Genomic DNA, 20339 nt, shown 5'->3' with positions numbered 1-20339 from the left:
GGAGGTGGTGTTTTGGTGACCCCTGACAAAAATCAAGCCTGGGCAAAAGCTTTTCTTACTGCTGTGCGGTGAGCCAGGCTGTGATTAGCACTGATTTTCATGGAATCATTTGGGTTAGAAGGAGGGGCCTTTAGGATCATCTTGTTGCTTCCCCGTGCCACGGGCAGGGACACCTTCCAGGGTGCTCAGAGGCCCATCCAGCTTGGGTTTGGACACTTCCCGGGATGGAGCAACCACAGCTTCTCTGGACAACCTGTGCCAGAGCCTCCACACCCTCCCAGGGAACAATTCCTTCCCAATATCCCATCCATCCCTGCCCTCTGGCTGTGGAAGCCATTCCCTGTGTCCTGTCGCTCCATCCCTTATCCCAAGTCCTTTTCCAGCTCTCCTGGAGCCCCTTTAGGCCCTTTAGGCACGGGAAGGGCTCCGAGCTCTCCTGGAGCCCCTTTAGGCACGGGAAGGGCTCCGAGCTCTCCCTGGAGCCCCTTTAGGCACGGGAAGGGCTCCGAGCTCTCCTGGAGCCCCTTTAGGCACGGGAAGGGCTCCGAGCTCTCCCTGGAGCCCCTTCAGGCACGGGAAGGGCTCCGAGCTCCCCTGGAGCTTTCCCTTCTCCAGCTGACACCCCCAGCTCTCCCAGCCTGGCTGCACACAGGGGCTCTGCAGCCCTGGAGCAGCTTCTTGGGCTCCCCTGGAGCTCATTCCCGTGCTGGGGATGCCAGATCAGACACAGGTGCGATCTCACCTGAGCGGGGCAGAATTTGGGGCGGAGGGGCGTGTCCGAGGGGGCGTGTCCAACACATAGGAGGCGTGGCCAATCGAGCGCCGTCCTCTACACTCTGTGGGGGCGTGGTCAATCCCGGCGGGGCGTGGCCAATCCAGGTGGAGGTGTGGTCAATCGCGGTGGGGGCGTGGCTCTGGGTATGGTGGGCGTGGCCTTCCCCTCAAAGGCGGGGCGGGGCGGGGCCGGGAGCCCTGAGGCGGTGGAGGCGGCCGGGCCGGGCGGGACCCCCGTAAGTGCCGCGGTGTTGGGGCGAGCGGGGCCGGAGCGGGGTTGCGTGGGTAGAGCGGGAGGCTGTAAGGAGGGAGAGAGGGAACGGCGCTCCCTGCTGCCGAAATTCCCCGTTTGTTTACAAAACCCACGGTTTCCGGCATTTCCGCCTCCCCCGCGCTCTGCGCGGCCCCGGGTGGGCACTGAGGCGCGGTGGGTGCCGGTGCCCCGGGCAGGTCCCGCGGCGCTGGCAGGTGGTTTTCCTGCGCCCGGTGATGCCGTGTGTGTCTGTGAGTCATTTGGCACGGCTGGCTGACGTCGGGCTGGGCTGGGAGCTGCTCCGCCGATCCCGGCCGGTGCTGGAGTAGTTTACAAGCGCTTTCCGAAAGCCCGGCGGTGTTACTACGAGTTTGCGCCTTGCTCTGCGGAGCCCGACGGCGCTGTTGCTTTGGCAGCTGTTGGGTGGTTTTTGGAGCGTGGCATGAGCTCAGGGAGATTTCTTACTCCTGCAAGTCCAAGGGGACAGGTTAATTATTAGTTATGGGTGGTATCTGCTGAGTCTCGGTCCCTTTCCCCCTGCCTTCCCATCCCTGGCTCACTCGTCCAGTGTTTGGGTGCCCAAGGGGCTGGGGCTGCCCTGGATCCCTGGAAGTGTCCAAGGCTGAGGTGGACAGGGCTTGGAGCCACCTGGGCTAGTGGAAGGTGTCCCTGCCCATGGACAGGGAGGTTGGAATGACTCCTTAATGTCCCTGCCACCTGGGCTAGTGGCCCTGCCCATGGCAGGGGGCTTGCAGGGAGATGGGCTTCGAGGTTCCTTCCAACCCAAAGCACTCCGTGATTCCATGGTTTGCTGGTGCCAGAGGGGGCTGGAGGCGCAGCTTGTGACAGCCCTGGTGTGACAATGGCCTTGTTGTTTTTCCCAGCACGATGCTCCCGGCAGCCGGCAGCTCTCCCCCGGACCAGGAGCCCCTGCTGGAGGATGCCGTGGGGAGCGCCTACAGCCGCCAGAAGCCAAGGGACCGCTGGCATGGGGCCTACCTTATATTTTTCCTCCTCGGCATCGGGTCCCTCCTGCCCTGGAATTTCTTCATCACGGCCAAACACTACTGGAGGTACAAGCTGCAGAACTGCTCGGATGAGCCAGGCCCGGCGGGGCGGGCGGCCTCAGACCTGCGGGTGAGTGCTGCTTTGGAGGCAGAAAAAATAACCTGTTTTCCTTCCTAACGTGCTCATTTTCCCCCTCCATTCCCCAGAAGGTAAGTGAACATCCTCTAGGGTCTCTCTTCTGCAAAGGTTTATTTGGTATTTATTTACAAATAGTTGCAGAGAAGATGCTTCAAATGTGGCCTTTTACCTGTATTTGAACTGCTAAGTGCTAAGGTGAATCTAAAAATATAGGGCTTAACCTTTCATAGAGCACTTTCTATAGTGCAGGGTGTTTTTGTGGTTGTCTTTTTTGTGTCCTTTGATCTGGCAGGTGTGCCATGAATATTTCCCTGCAGTGATCAACATCTGGCTTTGGCATATGGAGCAAGGAGCTTGTCATGGGGTGATGGATGTGGCAGCCTTGGGCTGGCAGGTTAATGGCCTCTTTCTGTCCCCAGAAAGGCTGCTTTCTCCTGCTCCTCCTGCCACAGCAGCATTATTTCCCTGAGCCTCTGTGACTAAGCTGTGGGTTTCTTTCTTTGTGGCTTTGTTGAAAAAGTTCTGGAGCGATGAGGCTGCGTCACATCCTGCTCTCGTGGCAGAGCTTGTTCAGGTGGTTTGGGCACTTTTTGTTTTTATATAAACACAGGGCCACGTGTGATGCCTGTGTTTCACCTCCAGTTTCTCACTCCAGTACACCCACAGCTCTTTTAATTTTCATAGCTGTTAAGTGTCTGTTGCTTTTTTGATGGGGAGGAAGGGAAGTGCTTAGACCAGGGTGCTGCAGGTGTACTGCTGTAAAGCAAGAAACTGAATTTAACTGAGGTGCCCAAGCTCCTGCACTGCCTGAAGACCAAAATTATCTGTGTCTGTGAGGGTGCTCAGAGAGGGGTGAAAGGTGCTTTGTCACCACATGGCACGGTGTTCTCTCATATTCCCTGCATCCCGTGCTGATCCTCTTGGGAAAAGCTGGGTTTAAGTACAGTATGTTGAAGTAGGTGTTTGCTTGCACAGCTGTGCTCCTGGCTGGATCCGCCATTTCTTTGCTGAAAAGGTGTTTCTGCTCTTCCTGTGTGGCCATGGAGCGATGCCTTTTCCTCTCTCCAGCCTCAAACCAGTCAGCCCAGTTTGTGCCCTGCTGCTGCAGGAGGAGGGTTCACCTGCACACAGAGCTGGACCCTGGAAGGATGCACCTCTGGCTGACAGCCACCTCCTGGCTCCAGCCTTTCCACTGCTTCTAATTTCATGCCCTGTGCTCAGTAGCACTCCAGCACCTTCAGCCACCTTCACAGACCTGGATTCCTTTTCCAGCCTGGCAGGAGCAGAACAGAAACTCCTTTGCAAAAGCATCTTGTGTTGGGTTTGCCACCACGATGCTTTGTTCTGGTTTGGGGCTGTCTGAGGCATGGTGGCAGCGTGTTTGAAGTTAATGTGGGGTTAAACACTTCCATCATGTGCCTCAGCTCTGTGGCTGAGGGATCACACTTAGCACTTTCTCCCATCAGACCTGGATGTGGGAGGAAGATGTCAGGTTTGCTTTGGGGTTTTTTTTAAGGGCTCAGCAGAAAGGGAGAAGAACTAGGCATATCCTGCAGTGCCAGAAATGAAAGCATATCTCTGAAGGGTGGGAAAAGCCCAGGAGGGAGAAGAAGTGCCATTGGAGGTGGATTAAAACCTAGCAATCAGGAGAGAGGAGTATGGAACCTGATCTTTTCCACTGGCCCAGGCATGGATTAAATTTGCCACCCACCATTCTGCTGCTGCATTAAAAATGTGGTGCAGGGGCTCTTAAGTACTTGCCCAATTCTCTCCTCGCTGCTGGTGTGAGCCCATTTGCTTGGAATGAATGAATATTTCCCTGGGATGTACTTTGAGTACACTTCTGCTTGGTGCAAAGCATTACAAAGTCATTTTTCCTCCCCAGAAGCAGAAGCAAATTAACTTTTTAAGCAAGTTTACTGAGTATCCCCAGGATGGTTTGGAGGTTTGTTTTAAGTAGGTGAGTAAATAAGCTGCAGTTTTAGCAGCCAGCTTTGTGTTTGGCTTTGTCTTTTCTCCTGATTCATCTTGTGGCCACAGAGCTTTGAGCCTCCTGCTTGGCTGAGCTGGTGCCATAAGCACAGGCAGTTAAGTCTCTGCCTATCTGGACCCTCTAGGAGTGATTATTAGATTTCCTGTGGCTTCCAGTGAAGCTCCAGATAGGGAAGAGGAGATGAACGTGCTTGTAAACTGATTAAAAGCAATGCAAAGCTGTAAAAAATAATAAACTGTGCAGAGAAAGCCTGCCAAGTGCCTTCTCCTGGTTGGATGTGATGAAACCCTATCTCTGTAGCTGGGTAAGTGCAGAAAATGAAAACCTGTTGTGATAGGGGTGGACATGTAGGTCATCCTCCTCTTTGTGTGTATCATCCTACCTGCTGGCTGAGATTCCTGCAGCAAAGAAATGGGATTAAGGGCCTCAAAGGAAGGAGAGGGAGCAGACCCACTTTGATGGTGCACAGCACCATGGCAGCTATTTCTTTCACTGCTTGTATTTTCCTTCTGTATTTATGTCCCTGATTTCCTGAAATAGCCCAGGGCTATGGAGGGCAAATCCCAGAATTCCCATTGCCCTGAGCAGTTTGCAACATGGGCTACAACACAAGGTGGGCACCTACACCATAACTCCCTGTTGGGTTATATTCAAGACCTGAAATTCACGTGTTGTTCCCCTTGCAAACATGTTTTTACTTTATTTGGGTTTTTTTTCCTGGCAGGACTATTTTGAGAGTTACATCTCCATTGCTTCCACCATACCCTCAGTGCTGTGCCTGATTGGAAACTTCTTGCTTGTCAACAAGTAAGTGTTGCTCTGATCCCAAGTGCCTGAGCCACGTTTCTCCCTGGCTTTGCTCCTGTCTTCTTTCCAACTTCCCAGCTTGGGGGAGACCACGGGGCGTCCTGAGCTCAGCCTCACTGTGCAGCCAAAATTCCCCTCCTTGACCCTGGCTGAGATGAAGTGGGAGAAGCACCTTGCTCCAGAAGTGCCTGAAGTTGGCTTGAGTAAATAAATCCCTAATGAATTCCTTGGTTAATTGCTTGGAAAAAGTCTTCCCTCTTAAAAATACCTTTATTGTCATCAGGGGACTGGTTGACAAAAGTGAGGCTCATCCAGCACCTTGCCCTGGCCTTACCAGCCCTTGAACTGGGATAAAAATGGACCCAACTGCACTTTGTTGCAAGCTTGGCTTAAATCTCAGGCAGCCTCCTGCCTTCATTTGTACCCTTCCTGATCTCACCAAAAACTCCTGCATGCTTGCAGGCATGGGTTTGCATGGCTGATCTCCAGATTCCAGCTCCCTGCCTCACTGCTTCCTCATCTCTGTGTTAGTGTTCGAGGGTCCCCAGGATGAGAATCTTGACTCCATGTTTCAGAAGGCTGATTTATTATGTTATGATATTATAGTGTATTAGAATGCTATTCTAAAACTGTACTAAAATAATAGAGAAAGGATCCATGAGAAAGCTAGAAAGGAATGGAATGAATAACAAAAACCTGTGACTGCTCAGAGTCGATACAGCTGGACCATGGTTGGTCATTAAGTAGAAACAACTCACATGGACCAATCAAAGATGCACCTGTTGGTAAACAACCTCCAGACCGCATTCCACAGCCATCAGATAGTTATTGTTTACATTTCTGAGGCTTCTCAGCTAGAATAGGAGAAAAATCCTTGTTGGGGACTCTCCGCGTGTGGAAACACGAGGCTTGACTCCATTTCAGAAGGCTGATTTATTATGTTAAATATTATATTAAAATTCTACATTATAACTATACTCAAAGAACAGAGAAATCAGAAGGCTACAACAAGAAGAGAACAGAATAACAAAATCCTGTGACTGCTCACAGCCTTGGCACAGGTGGCTGTGATTGGTCATCAATGGAAAACAATCCACATGCACCAATCACGGATGCACCTGTTGCATTCCACAGCAGCAGATAGTAATTGTTTACCTTTCTCTCCTGAGGCTCCTCGGCTTTTCCGGAGGGGAAAAATCCCAGCAAAGGATTTTTCATAACATCATGGCTACAAATCCTAGCAAAGGATTTTCATAAAAATAGCATGGTGACACATCTCCTCCCACCTCTCTTTATTTTCTTTGCCCCTTCTGCCAGAACAGGAGTTGCGTCCCATGTCAAACGTTCACGTTGTGGTATGAAGCACAGGAGTGACTTCTTCCCCTTGTCCCCAGGGTTGCTGCCAGTGTGAGGATCCTGTCCTCCCTGTTTGTCATGCTGGCTGTGTTCCTGGTGATCACGGTGCTGGTGAAGGTGGACACCTCCACCTGGACCACGCCCTTCTTCACCCTCACAGTGGGCTGTGTGGCCGTGGTCAGCAGTGCCTCCACCGTCTTCTCCAGCAGCATCTTTGGCCTCAGCAGCTGCTTCCCCATGAGGAACCTGCAGGCTCTGCTCTCAGGTTGGCTGATCCCACTGGGATCGTGCTCTTGGACTTTCCCTGCTCGGCTCTGTGGTTTTCTCTGGGGGTTTTGTCATGTGGGGGTTGTTGTAGAAGCTTAACTTTGCCCTAATGATAAAGGGAAGTTGCTGAAGGAGAAACTTGCTCGGTCACATGAGCTTTGGTTTCTGTAAATAGCCATAAAGTGACCCTGGAGTGTTGCTGGGTGCAGGGAGCAAAGAGGGAAGGAGATGACGTCCCCCTGCCCTGCCATTTCCAGCAGAGGGATCTGCAGGTTTGCCTTGTCTGCTCCTTTCTGATCAGCATTTCCATGAGTGATGAGGGGCAGGCTGGGAGCCATGAGTGATGAGCTCCCTGGAGCATTGCTAACATTATAAATGTGCTGTGCAATGCTTGACAAACCAAGAGGAGAAGGGGGGGAAAATCAGGATGGTGAAATTTTTCCTGGGGCCAAGACAGGAGTGTTTTAAATGAGTTTATCTCAGACAAGGAAAGCACCACATCCCTGAGCTGCAGGTGTGGTGCCTTGAATTCCCATCTGGGGGAGTGCAGAAGAGAGGCTGATTATGTGTGCTGGTGGAAAGCCAAGTTTAGGCTTTGGGAAAAGTTTGGACTTTTTCTGCAGGAGTGGGGACCTGCGAGCCCTGCCGCCTGCGTGCTGTGCTGTGTTGGAAGGGGGTGCAGGATGGCACCTGGGCCGTGGTGCAGCCCCACAGCGACCTGAGCTCTGGAGATAGAGAGGAGTGCAGCTGCACCCTGAGCCGGGTGTGGGGCAGTGTTCCCTGGGGATGTGGGCATGTCAGAAGAGGAGCTTCTGGGTTGCCCCTCTTGTTCTCTGTGCCCACCTCTGTTGCCACACGCAGGCCAGGCCATGGGTGGCACCATCAGCGCCGTGGCCTCTGTGATAGACCTGGCAGCGGCGGCCGATGTCACCGACAGCGCCCTGGCCTATTTCCTCACCGCCGACATCTTCATCGTCATCTGCATCGTGGTGTACCTGCTCCTGCCCAGGCTGGAGTACTCCAGGTGTGTGCCAGCCTGCCAGGGCCATCCCACAGAGGGTTTGCAGTGGCGTGGCTGGGGGATCCATGGGACATTCGCCGTGCTGGTCCCTGCCCTGTCACAGCCGCCAGCTGCGCTTCCCCTTTCACCGAAACCACAGGCTGAAACTGAGTTTCAGCCCAGTGCTGAGTTTCTGCCAAGCTTTCCCAGGGCCCCCAGTGCTGGTGCTCCCAAAATGTGTGGAGTCAGCAGAGAGCCCTAACCCGGAGGCAGCCAGCCAGGAGTGTCCCCATATCCTGTCTGCCACTTGGATGTGTGTGGCCCATTGTTCTGGTTGGTGCTTGTAGCCCCCAGAGCCCCCAAGGGCCTGCATGCAGTAGGGTCCCCTCTGTGAACACTGAGGGTGCAGAGAGGGGATGGTGGGTGTGCCGGGGTCACCTCTCTGTGTAAGGTTGGAGCTGCAGGTGTGGTGCAGCAGGCATACCTGTGCCTGCAACTTCTCTCCTGCCCTCTCTCCAAACCTCAGTTGCATTCCCCTCGTGCTTCCCTCTGTGTCTTTCTCCAGGTATTACCTGAGCAGGCAGGAGAGCCCCTCTCTGGTGACTGTGCCCCCCGACAGCTCTGTGGAGGACGAGGCAGAGCCAGGAGGCACCGTGAGCTCCTCCATCCTCACAAGAAGTGCTGGTATCCCCCCGCTCCGCCCCATCCTGCAGAAGACCGCCCTCCTTGGCTTTTGCCTATTCTACGTCTTCTTCATCTCCATCATCATCTTCCCTTCCCTCTCCTCCAACATCGAGTCTGTCAGCAAATCCTCGGGAAGCCCGTGGAGCACCAAGTACTTCACACCACTCACCTGTTTCCTCCTGTACAACTTTGCTGACTGGTGTGGGAGGCAGGTCACTGCCTGGATCCAGGTGCCTGGCCCCAAAAGCAAACTGCTGCCTGCCCTTGTCCTCCTCAGAACCATCTTCCTCCCTCTCTTCATCCTCAGCAACTACCAGCCCCGGGCTCACATCCGGACCGTGGTGTTCAACAGGGACATCTACCCCGTGGTGTTCACGGCGCTGCTGGGGCTCAGCAACGGCTACCTGGGCACGCTGGTCATGGTCTACGGCCCCAAAATCGTGCCCAAAGAGCTGGCTGAGGCAGCAGGGGTGGTGATGTCGTTTTACCTCGTGCTGGGGCTGGCTCTGGGGTCTGCCTGTGCTGTTTTCGTGGTGCACCTCGTGTAGAGGGGGCAGCTGCAGGAGGAGGATGCCCTCGGTTTGTGGTGCTGCTGTTGGGTATTTAGGGTTGGGGTTTTTTCCCCAAAAAGTCAGGTATCCTGTGGTTTTGAGGCAGCCTGCCTGTCTGGGCAGGGGCGTAGCTGCATCCAGGGGGGATGCAGAAGGAAAGTCTCCCTTCTGGGAAGGGGCATCCCCTATGCTTGGGAAGGTTCTGTCAGGCATTGTCACTCCCCAGTTTAATGGAGCAGGGACCAAAACAGCCTCATCGTCCTCAGGGAGCTTAGGGATACAGGGATACCATCCCTTACCCATGTGCCAGTGGTTTTAAGCTGAACCCAGGGCTTTTGGGGCACCTTGGGTTTTGCTGCTGCACTGTTACGAGTTCAACCCTTTAGGGGTTGGGTTGGGAGGGTTCACCCCTCACAAGCTGTGATGGTGGTGTTGAACTAAAAGGGATTTGAGCCCTGGAGCACCTTCTCACAATTTAGGGAATGAGTAGCAGCTGCCCCAGGGATTGGGGCACAGTTTTGCACAGATTTCATACAACCATTGCACAGAAAAAAAAATAAAATTATATATTTAAGGGAAAATGCTCCACTTGGAATTTTGCTTGCTTTAATTTTTCCATGTAAAATTGAACTGAGGGATCGTCTACCTCCTAGCATGGTGCCAGTAGTGTTGGGGACTATTCTCTGGCCAAGCTGAGAGGATCATTTTTCCTGCTGTGACTTTGTTGTGACACCCAAGGCAAGTGAAATGCTGAGTGAGCCTAACCTGAGGTTTTTCTTCAGTCTGTGTTCAGAGAGTTCTGTGAAAGCCAGGGAGAGCTGTGAGAGAGGCCCTGGTGTGAGGTGCACAGCAGAAATCTGGTTAATTCATGTAGACAGGCACCATATGGCCTCCAGATGTTTTCAGAGGGGTGAGCTACTGTGACACCCAAAAATATGGCCCACCCAAAGACAACTGGCTTTTCAAGTCATTTAAACTCCCATATGCCAGCACAGCCTGGACTAAATCGGATTATTGTATTTATTTTCTCCAATTGGCTGGATTTATGGTCTAGAAGAGGTGAACTGATCAGCAAGGGTGTAGAGGCAGAGCTTGGCAGTGCAGTGATGCCTCAGAGATGCTGTCTGTGGAAATGGGTTCCTTTAAGGCTGGGTTAGGAGCAGATGCTCCATTCCTGGATGTTCTCTCAGCACCTCCTGCTTGCCCACGTGGTGGTGGAGCTGCTGGATGTGGGAAGAACACAGGATCCATGCTGGTTCCTGCCCCAGGGTGCCACGTGGGTGTGCTGGACACTGGGTTTTAACATAAATCCTTCCCTAAAGCAGTGTTTACTTTGGGTCCCTTGGCAATGCACACACACAGAGTTTTGCTTCGTGGCTGATTTTTATTTCAATGTGAAATCCGGACACAAGTGGAAAATGCGTGGGGTGTGCAGTAGTGAGGAGCAGCTTTTATGGAATGTGGGCTCTCAATTCCTGTCCCTTTGGTGGGTTTGGAGCCCTTTGGCCTCCAGGACTTGGCCAGGGACTGCCTTGACGCAGGTGAAGCCCACCCAAGGGCTGAGGTTGGGATGCTGGGAGCCCCTCCTGGGGTTCAGTGCTCCCATCCCCTCCCTGGTGCTGGAATAATGCAGCAGTTGCTCAAAAAGCCCAACCCAACCTGGTGCTGGCAACCAAAAATTCCCTGTGTGGCCTTCAGTGGGCCACGCTGTCTTCAACCTGTGCATTTCCCCCCCAATCCAAGGAATTATGAGATTTGGCTTGGTTTTTTACTGCTTTGCATCTATGCTCCTCCTCTTCTTGTTACAGACCAAATTCCTCTGGAAGGAGAACTTAATTTCTGGTACTGTTGTTAATAAAGAGAATTCCTGATCCTGTGCAACTGCTGGTGTCTGGAGTGATTTCTCTTGGAGGTGCACTGATGCATGCAGTTTCAGCTTGCATTTTTCCCTCTGGCCATCCTTCTCTCCCAGCTTGGATTGTAAACTCAGAGAAATCCCTGGCAAGGGCTGGGTGAAGGAGCCCTGAGATCACTGCTTGGAGAGCTTTTCCAGTGGAACATCCCCAGCTGACACCAGGTAGGTGTGGAGAGCATCCCTGTGGCAGCAGGGAGTGAGCAAAAGGGGGATTTATCCTTTGGTTTCGGTGGCATGCACGTAAGGAAGGTTAATAAATGAGGAGAAAAATCAATACAGATGCAAATTGGGCAAGAACCAGGTCTGGGCATAAAGCAGGGAATGCTGCTGGGAATGCCATGATGTGGGGGTGGATGCTGCCAGGCCTCTGAGCCATGAGCTGTGGGTGATCCCCTGCAAAAGGGGAGGGATAATTTATAGGGAATTGCAGAGAGCAGCAGGGAAGTAATCACAGTGCCTGGGAGTAGCCACATCTGCTGCTCAGCGTGGGCCATGCCAAGGAGCTCAAGGTGAGGAAACGTGGGATGAGGAGGGAAATGGTGCTGGAGGGGTGGAATGAGGCTGCTGGATCTGGGATGAAATAAAAGTGCAGCTGCATCTTGTGCCTGGGTGGGCTGAGTTGGTGTCCCTGCCATGGCAGCAGGGATTTGGAGCTGGGTGATCATCACAGTCCCTTCCAACCCAAACTTATTCCATGATCCTGGGATAAATGCATCTCTGACAGCCAAAGCAGCCATGGCCTCCAGTTCCAAGGCTTGGAATGATGCTGTAGCCAGGAGGAGCACTGCAGGGATCCAAACCTGCTTCCTGACATGTAGCTGGGAGAGGTTACACTGCCTTCCAGCTCTCCAAGAGCTTTAGGAGAGGGAACTGCTCCCCAGAGCTGGGATTCCTGAGTTCCAGAGAGAGACCCTGGCTGTGGGCAGGGCTGGAGCTGAGCTGAGCTCCCTCACCTCCCTAAAAATGCACTCCCAGATTTTTCTGTGGATGTTTCTGTGCCCGCCACCATCCGCTCAGCTGTCGCTGTAGGACACAAAATAAAATGATGCAGACACTGGGACTTTTAAGGTGAAAAGAAGGGAAGTTTAATTTTTGATTTCAACATCTATAGATTTTCCAAAATGTCAGTAGATTGGAGGATAACAGTACTACTTCTCCAATAACACCAGAAAAACCAACAGTTCATCAAATTTTTCTTCTTCCAAAAAAGAATGTAAAACAGTAATTATTTACAAAAACCTGCATAAGAAAATTTGTTACAAGAATGTAAATATCAGAAAACTTAAAAGAACAAAGCAACACTCAGCCAGCAGGGCTTTTTTCCCATCTCCCAGCCCAGGAGGGTGGCTGCTGATCTGGCTGGCATGGGAAGGACCACGTGCTTTCCCCAGGGAAACAGCCCCCTCTCCTCTGGGGTGTGAAACGAGCCATGCAGGCATTGCAGAATTCCTGAGGGTGAGCCCAGGATGTGAAACTGAGTCCACAACTCCCTGTGTGGTGCCCAGCACTGCTGGCACCGTGACCCAGGGTTTGGAGAGCCCCAGGCCTGGCAGCCCAGCACAGAGGGGATGCTGTGCCTGCCCCACTGCCTTTTCCAGCAGCCTTTGGAGTTCAGTCCAACTGGCTGAGGGGGAAAGGGAGCTGGGAGCTGGCAAAGCAGCAGCAGCAAAGGCAGCAGGGCGCAAGGAAGGAGGAAGGGATGAAAGGGCACAAAGTGGAGGAGGTGCATCTGCTGCAGCTTCTGCTCAAAGGAGACCAACAGAGCCTGACCTGGTTTTGTCCCCGTCACCTCTGTGGTGCCAGCTCCCTGTCCCTGCTGCAGAGCTGGGCCAGCTTCAGTGTTGGTATTGGGGGCTTTGAAGCAAACAAATGTGCTGGAGGAGGAAAGGGAATTTTTGTTATGCAGCTATGTATTTTGTCATGTGAGCTGTACTCACATCAGTTGCGAGTGGCTTTCTCCAAAGCCTTGCCTGGGCTGTCCTCCCTCAGTGGAGTGCCCCCAGGTAGGAATGCTGTCCCCTCTCCATCTGTGGCACCAGCCTTTGCTGGCAGAGGCTTTGGTGCAGTGCTGTGAGCCCTGGGAGAGGGGAAGCACCTCCAAGACCACCTCAGCAGCACCTTGGTGGTGGCCAAAGAGCAGCAGGAACACGATGGTGTTCCATCTCTAAAGCCCCTTCCAACCCAAACCATCCTGTCGTTCCATGAAACACGAGTGGCCACTGGGGGCTTGGGAAGGGCCACCAGCCTCAGCAGAGGAGCTGAGCTGATCCTGCCCCTCCACGGGTGCCCCAGAGGAAAACCACAAAGCCTGGCTTTGAAACCTTGCCAGCCAGCTGCAGGCTTGCCCGGCTGCTGTTCTCCTTTTCCGTGTTTTATGGAGTAATTTGTACTATATTTACACAGCAGTGATAAACAGTTTTTAAAATGGAAGCAAAGAAAACGCTGCTGGATGAATTGTTACAAAAAAGCCCTGTTTGCCATTCCAGCAGGGGGAAAAAAAAAGGGATAAAAATCACCATCCTAGGGACATGCTGTTCATCAGATCTGGGTATTTTTTCCCTTGATTTGTGTGCCTAATGTGAGCAGAAGAAGTCGCAGATGCATGCTGAATTCTGCAGGGAACATATGCATGCATTTAAATCATTTACAGCATTTACTGGTGCAATTGTAAAGCACATTATTTTTCTGCATTCGTAATTAGGCTCCAAACAGATGGTGAAGGACTGTAGCTCCTGATTAGACAGCCTTGTGCTCTGTTGGACGGCGCTGCGAGAACAAACTGAGATGAGAAACTTTTCCTCCTAATTCATCACGCCAGGGCGGAGGAGTATGGAGCTGGGTGTGAATTCCTGGAGCAGGCTGGGCAGAGCTGTGCCAGCCATCCCTGTGCCATCCCCCTGCTGATGGATGGGGCACCCGGACCCCTTTCCCAGCTCCTCTTCCATCCCGGATTTTGTGACCCCGCCAGGTTGCACGGCTCGGGACACCCGGCAGGGCGGGATGGAGCTGCTGTGACAAATGCCTCGGGAATGAAGCGGGAGCCGGGAGCTGAGGAGGGTTTTTAAAGCAGGAGTGGCTCTGTGGCTCTGTCAGAGGAGCAGTCCCACCTGCCTGGCCTGGGGAGAGCTTTCCTCCTCTCCTGGGGCAGCCTTGAGCCTTCAACATCACCACAGGCTGGTGGTGGTTCCTCTGGTTCCACTGGCTCCTCCTGATGCCTCAAGTTTTAGCTTTTCTATTTTTCAGATTCTGTTCTGCTTCAGTCTGTGGGTCTGGGCTTCATATCAGGGGATGGTGAGCTCTCTGCACAGAGCAGGGATAAAAAACAATTCCTTCTCTAGCTGGGGACCAAGACAACCACCCAAATTTCCGGCCCAAGAGCACAAACAATGTGGACTGAAGAGAGAAAAACAAGCAGGATGGGACTGCATGGGCTAAAGCTGGAATTGGACAATTAACTCCAATATGCAAATGGAGCAGAACTGATCACAGTGACAGACCCTGTGACATGGTGTCCATTTTGTGACCATTTTGGCTCATCTTGTGTGCAGGCCTGTCTGGGCTCTTGTGCTGCCCAAGGTGCATCCATGGAGGAGATCCTTTTAATAAATCCCTGCTTTATTCTTTAACTCTGTCCAGCCTCTGTTCTAGGTCAGCCTTCTCAAGCACTGGCCCTCCTTACAGCAGTTCAGGAGTCCCCTTTGCTACTGTCACCCCTGTCCCCCACTCACACAGGGGACAATTTATCCCATATTATTTGCCCTTCTTCCTGCAGCTTCTTATTTTCCCGGCTTGCCTCCTGAAGTCACAAAGGTCGAAATGGGTTACATGAAAATCACCTGATCAAAATGGGTTAAACGAGAGGCAGCTGAAGAGCAGAGCAAGGCAGAAGGGCAGCACGGTGTCAGTGTGAGACCCACGGGGCTGGAAGGTGTGACCCTGCAAGGTGAGCAGCACAGGAGCCCCCCAAAGCTCCTTTGTGTCCCCTTCTGCTGACCCCCCCAGGCTGTGGAGAGGGGTGGTCGCCTTCCCTCGGGTTTTTATCTTGTATTCCACTGCTTCAGCAGCGAGGTTAAACACAGGTTTAAGCCCAGGGCTGGCCAGCAGGGAGCTCATCTTCCACCTGGCACAGCCCTCTGCTGTTCCCTGACCCCAAACAGGGACCAAGCAGCTCAAAGGGCACGCTGCAGGGAAGGTGGCCCACCAGGGTATGGGGACAGGAGACACGGGCAAGGCTGTGCTGTGCGTTCTCTGAGCCTGTTCATGGATTCTCTGTGCCTGTAGATGGCACCTTTTCCTCTGCTGAGGAAGAAAGAATAAACCTAAAGAGTGGAGGGAAAAATCCCCAAGCAGGGCTCAGAGCTAGGAGGGGAAAGGTGCTTCAGGGTGGTTCCACAGGTGTCCCCTCACTGTGGCTGTTGATCCAGATCACCTGGATCACCACTGAACCCTCTCCAAGTTTATAGGAAATCACAAGGGCTGAGTGAAAGGTGCTTCCAGCTGCACAGGGAGCTGCTCCAAAGGGGTTTTTTTTTACCCTCATTAACCCATTGTGGCCCTAACAAGCCCAGCCTGGGGCTGCAGGATGCTCTCAGTGCCCCTAAGAGGGGATAGCTCCTTCTGGCCCCACCTGGGGCTGCACAGGGGGACAATTCTGCAAGCAGGCTGCTTTGGGCTCTGCAGAGTGCAGGGCTCCAGCCAGACCCTGCAAGGCTTTTTGGGGCTCACCAAAATCACCTTGATCCCTCCTGCCATGTGGTATCACCCACAGGAATGCTTGGCCCGGGGGCAGCTCATCTGGATCCAGCTGGAAGCACAAGCTGGAAGATCCCTGAGGAATGCCCACAGAATTAGGTCTGTGCTGAAAAGGTGAGCCCAGTTTCTGCCCCTCCTGCTGTCTCCATAAGATCACCTTACAGAGATGCAATTTGAAACGCTGTACTCCTGTATTTCTAAAGGAAAAAAAACCCCACCAGAACAACCCCAGCTGCTCTTTCAGTGCTTTTCTTCTTCAGAGAGAGAATTCCAGCAATCCCTCAACTTTGCTTGGCTTTCTCACCAGCCTCCTTCACTCATCAATTCCTAAACAAACAGCGTGATCCTAATATTGGCCCTAAAATTCTGTGTGAAATGGACCTGGAAATTAATTTCACACCGGAAAAGCCAGCTCACTGTCAGCCACAGCACAGGTGGTTGAAAAGAAAACTCCAAGATGGCTCTACAAATTAATTCTGTGCCTTGGATGAGAGGCTAGCAGGTGGGGAGCTGCCACCATCCCAGCCCACGCTGCACCATGAGCTGCTGGAGACTGTGGGAGAGGGAGGATGCCACCATTCCCCTGGGGCTTGTGGTCTGGGGGGTCAAAACCACCCAAAAAAGTGGGAGCAGGGGGCATGGGCTGCTTTTTGCTGAGCACAAAAATGGCCCTGCACTTTTACACAGGTCTAATTTAAAAAAAAAAAAAAAAAACCAAAAACAAAAAACCCCAAAACAACAGCCGCAACAACCACAACAAAACAAAAAAAAAAACCAAACCAAAAAAAAAAAAACCAAAAAAAAAAAAACCAAAAAAAACCACCCAGGATGGTAGTTTGGGAAAGCACTTGCAGGGCCCCTTGTGGGAGACTCCTGTGTGAAGAAATGACTGATGGCACAATATTGCCTGGGCTGGTTGTCCATGCAGACCCCTGAGGCCATGGCAGAACGTGGTCCCTGGCAAGCAGAGTTAATTCAGTGCCTTAGCAGGGCAGGATTTTGCACACATAAGTGTTTCACCTGCTTTCCTTGTGATATTTCATCTGTTCAGAGCCAAATGGTGATCCCAGCTCTCACAGGCAGGGGAGTGAGCCACCGTGGGGAGAGCTGGATGTGGGAATGTTCCGTGGCTGGGTGGAAAATGAGAGGGGGAGAAGCCCTGCAGTACAATTTCAAGGTTGAGTGAGTGGTGCCAGGAGGCTGTGAAAGGCTCTGCTGAGCTGCTCTGTGCTCACAAGCAGGATGGAGAAGGGGGGGGTCACGGGATCTGCCTCCAAAAAAATCAGGTTTCCCTATAATGAGTCTGTGGAGGAAGGCTAGGAGAGGATGGCAGGGAGGTTATCCCAGCCCTGCAGCTCCCTGCTTTGGGGCTGCTGTTAATTGTCATCCCAGGAGCAACCAGGAGCTCACAAAGCATCACTTTCTCCTGCTGCCTTCTTTTCCCAGCTCTGAGCCTGTGGAAAGGCACATCTCCCTCAGGCTGGGTCTCAGAGCACCGTGGATTTCTCCAGCCAGGAGCTGGGGAACATCAGCTCAGTGAGCTGCTTGGAGGTCCATCCTGCACACAGCCACTGATGTCCCTGCCTGATGTAAACCAACCCTGACAGGGAGGTGCAGAGCACAAGATACTGAATTCCTGTGTGTTTTGTGAACCTAGGCACTGAAATCCCCCAGCCCTCCCTCTCCCCCTCGATGGGAAAGGCTGCAGCTTGTATTTCATCAGGAATGGGACTGGAAGCCCAGGCCAGGAGGAACTCTAACCTTGTTAGAACTGGCTTATGTAAAACAGCCTCAAACCAGCCAGGATGTGAGCAGAAATCCATGGTGTGAAGCCAAGGCACAGGAACCTGGCAGAGGAGAGGTGTGCCCGTGTTTAAATAAAAATCCTGACCTGAATTTATCAGGAGAGGCCCTAAGTGAGACATCACCTGTGCAGAGTCACAGCAGCTGCAGGCACCCGGGCCTGAGATGTGTCTGCACATCTGTGGTTTTGCTTTGGTTCCTCCCCGTTTTTGGCATTTCTTCCCCTCATTAGCTCCCTGACTTTGGGGATGAGCACGGTGTGAGGAGCCTGGCTGTGCACACGCTGCTGTGTGAGGATGAAGAGGGCAAGGAAGGGATGAAGACCCCAGGAGACAGAAACACTCCAGAGCAGGTACCTCAGCCCAGCAGGGTGTTCAGAGCCCCAGCCAGGTAACCCCTGCACCCTCTGCCCTCCTGGTGACCCCAAGGCCGGCGCCAGCTCCCCAGGCCAGTTCCTGAAGGAACCTGAGGCAGCCCAGGTGTGATGGGAGGAAATTACCTGCCAGCACCTTAATGAGCTGCAGAGAGCTCATCGCACTCAGCTGTTTGCCAGGGACTTTGGGTTTTAGCCCCAAAGCAGCTGGAGGTGTGCCAGAGCTGCCTCTGGGCTGCCCAAGTGCCTGCAGCCGGGCCAGGTTTGGTGGGGGATGCCCCCAGCCCAGGGAGGACCAGGAGCAGACCTGAGCCCAAGTCCAGCCAATCAGCCCTGGAGCTGTGCTAATGGCATAATTAGAAGAAGCTGCTCAAGAGAGGTAAAGGCTTAATTACCCCCTCCTTCTGCTGCGGGGGTGTTTGCCTACTGGTGTTCCAGGAGGGCTGTGGAGGTGAGTGGAGGGGAAGGGTTCTTGCAGCCCTGGAAGTGGAGGCCAGGCTTGGAGCACCCTGGTCCTGTGGAAGGTGTCCCAGGCCATGGCATGAGACGATTTTTGATCTCCCATCCAACCCAAACCATTCTGGGATTCAAGGATTCCCAGGCAAGGCTCCAGGGTGGGCTTTAACAGCATAAACTGAGCTTATTTAGCATTTTAATCAAAACTGGCAGTGATGGGGTCGGGTGGTAAAGCTCCCACGGACCCAAAGCACTGCCCCTCCCTGGGATCCAGGAATGCAGAGTCACCCCCTGGGTGTGAGGCTTGCTGTCACTGCAGGTGGCTTTTTGTGGCTTTGTCGCTTCCAAGGCGGCACGAAATGGGGTGAAGCAGAGGCATTTGGCCATTTTCCCAAAAGCTGCTCGTTGGGAGGTCTTGGACTGGGGGCAGGAATGTCCTGCCAGGCTTAGGGGGACACAGAAGGGCTCGGTGGCAGCAGGGCAGGTACAGCCCCGTGCCCAGCGAGGCGCCGGGGAAACCTCTGACTCCATTTCAGGGTGTAGATTCTGCATCTAAAATGGGCAGAAACTGGGAATTCCGATGGGGGAGCAGCAGCTGGGCAGGAACCTCCATCCATCCGTCCGTCCATCCGCGCGGCTCTCCTGGCAGCCGTGCCCGGATCGCTTTCCCCTCGCTCATCTATGATTTATTTAAGCGCTCCGAGCCCTGCCAGCTGCTCCCGCCACAGGTCAGAGAAATAACAATATTAGCAACAAAAAAAAAACAAACAAACAAACAAAAAAAAAAAAAACAAAAACAAAAAAAAACCAAAAAAAAACCGGGGGAAAAAAAGAGAATTAAAGGCACCGAGGCGGAGTTAAACTTTCAGTACCGGCGCCCGCTCGGGCTGAAGTTGGCTTTGAGAGGCGGCTGCTGTCTGCGGGGGGAGCCCGGGATTTGGGGGGTCAGCCGGGGGTTTTGGGTGCCTGGGAGTCCCCAGGGAGGGGTCGGGAGCGGGGAAGGTGGAGCCGGCTCTGAAATCCCGGGTACCTGGGCGAGGGGCGCTGCGCCGCCCGCGTCAGTGGCTCCAAACAACAATATTAGCAAAAAAAAAAAAAAAAACAAAAAAAAAAACAAAACAAAACAAAAAAAAACAAAAAAAAAAACGGGGGAAAAAAAGATATTTAAAGGCACCGAGGCGGAGTTAAACTTTCAGTACCGGCGCCCGCTCGGGCTGAAGTTGGCTTTGAGAGGCGGCTGCTGTCTGCGGGGGGAGCCCGGGATTTGGGGGGTCAGCCGGGGGTTTTGGGTGCCTGGGAGTCCCCAGGGAGGGGTCGGGAGCGGGGAAGGTGGAGCCGGCTCTGAAATCCCGGGTACCTGGGCGAGGGGCGCTGCGCCGCCCGCGTCAGTGGCTCCCGCGCTCCCTCCCCTTCCTCCTCCTCCTCCTCCTCCTCCCGCGGCTCACGCAGGGCGCAGGGGGGGCATGGGGGGGTCGCCGCTGACACCGGGCTCCGAGACATCCACCGCAGGTAATGCCCCGCCGCTTTCCCTCGCTCCTCGGCGTTTGTCCACCCGGGAGGGGCGGGATGCGGGCATCACCCCTGCCCTTCCCGCGGGGCCGCTTCCCGGGGCTCCCCTTCCCAAACCTCGGATTGCTTTCGGCCAAAAACGTTTTTTTTTTTTTTTTCTGGGGGCCGAGCCTCGCTGTTATTGTTGGTATTTCGGGCGGGGGGACTCGCTCAGCCGGAGAGGGGGAGCCCGACCTTTGTCTTCTTTTCCCAAAAAGAACGCCGTGAATGTGCGCTGGTACCCGCTGTCCTGCCCCCATCCCCGGCTCTGATCTGGAGTTCGGGAAGCTGCAAAGTTTCTGGGATGAGCCGGGTTTGAACTTCATCCCGGCCGTGGGGGCTGAGCCGCAGTGCGAGCGGTGGGATTTTTAAATCCCCTCCGAACATTATGGGAACGGCAGGGAAAGCGTTCCCGAACGCCAAACTTGCCCTGAGCCTTTGGAGAAAACACTTTGTTTTAGATTATTTTCTTCCCCTGTGATTCTTTACTTGCTGCTGCTTTCCCTCGTCTCCCTCAAAACCTGCAGTCCTCCTTTTCTTTAAATTTCACCTTGCCGGCCACTCTCCTTTCCCCAAATCGCCTCTCCTACCCATCAGCTGGAGGAGAGGGATGCAGGAACGGGACGTTTCCTATGCTGAGGTGTGTTTTCTTTGTTGTGGG

At 53.5% G+C, this 20339-nt stretch overlaps 1 protein-coding gene across 1 annotated transcript; it reads left to right on the top strand.

The window, feature by feature from the left end:
* Positions 1-959: 959 nt before the first annotated feature.
* On the top strand, positions 960-10706 carry SLC29A3 (solute carrier family 29 member 3). The gene is made up of 6 exons (XM_041427281.1): positions 960-1010; positions 1912-2164; positions 4891-4973; positions 6368-6594; positions 7458-7620; positions 8162-10706. Exons 2-6 carry the CDS (start codon positions 1916-1918, stop codon positions 8826-8828), a joined length of 1389 nt encoding a protein of 462 aa, XP_041283215.1. The 5' UTR covers positions 960-1010; positions 1912-1915; the 3' UTR covers positions 8829-10706.
* The last annotated feature ends 9633 nt before the right edge of the window (positions 10707-20339 follow it).

Source organism: Onychostruthus taczanowskii, unplaced genomic scaffold (assembly GCF_017590055.1).
Source record: "Onychostruthus taczanowskii isolate IOZ18803 unplaced genomic scaffold, ASM1759005v1 scaffold98, whole genome shotgun sequence".
Lineage (NCBI taxonomy): Eukaryota > Metazoa > Chordata > Aves > Passeriformes > Passeridae > Onychostruthus > Onychostruthus taczanowskii.
Note: the sequence above shows the minus strand (reverse complement) of the source record. Positions and strands in the feature narration are given on the sequence as shown.

Excerpts from the sequence above, each read along its gene's own strand:
- SLC29A3 (XM_041427281.1), top strand. The coding sequence starts at position 1,916 with ATGCTCCCGGCAGCCGGCAGCTCTCCCCCGGACCAGGAGCCCCTGCTG. Across the intron at positions 6,595-7,457 it reads CCTGCAGGCTCTGCTCTCAG|GCCAGGCCATGGGTGGCACC; the intron begins GTTGGCTGATCC and ends TGCCACACGCAG. Across the intron at positions 7,621-8,161 it reads CCCAGGCTGGAGTACTCCAG|GTATTACCTGAGCAGGCAGG; the intron begins GTGTGTGCCAGC and ends GTCTTTCTCCAG.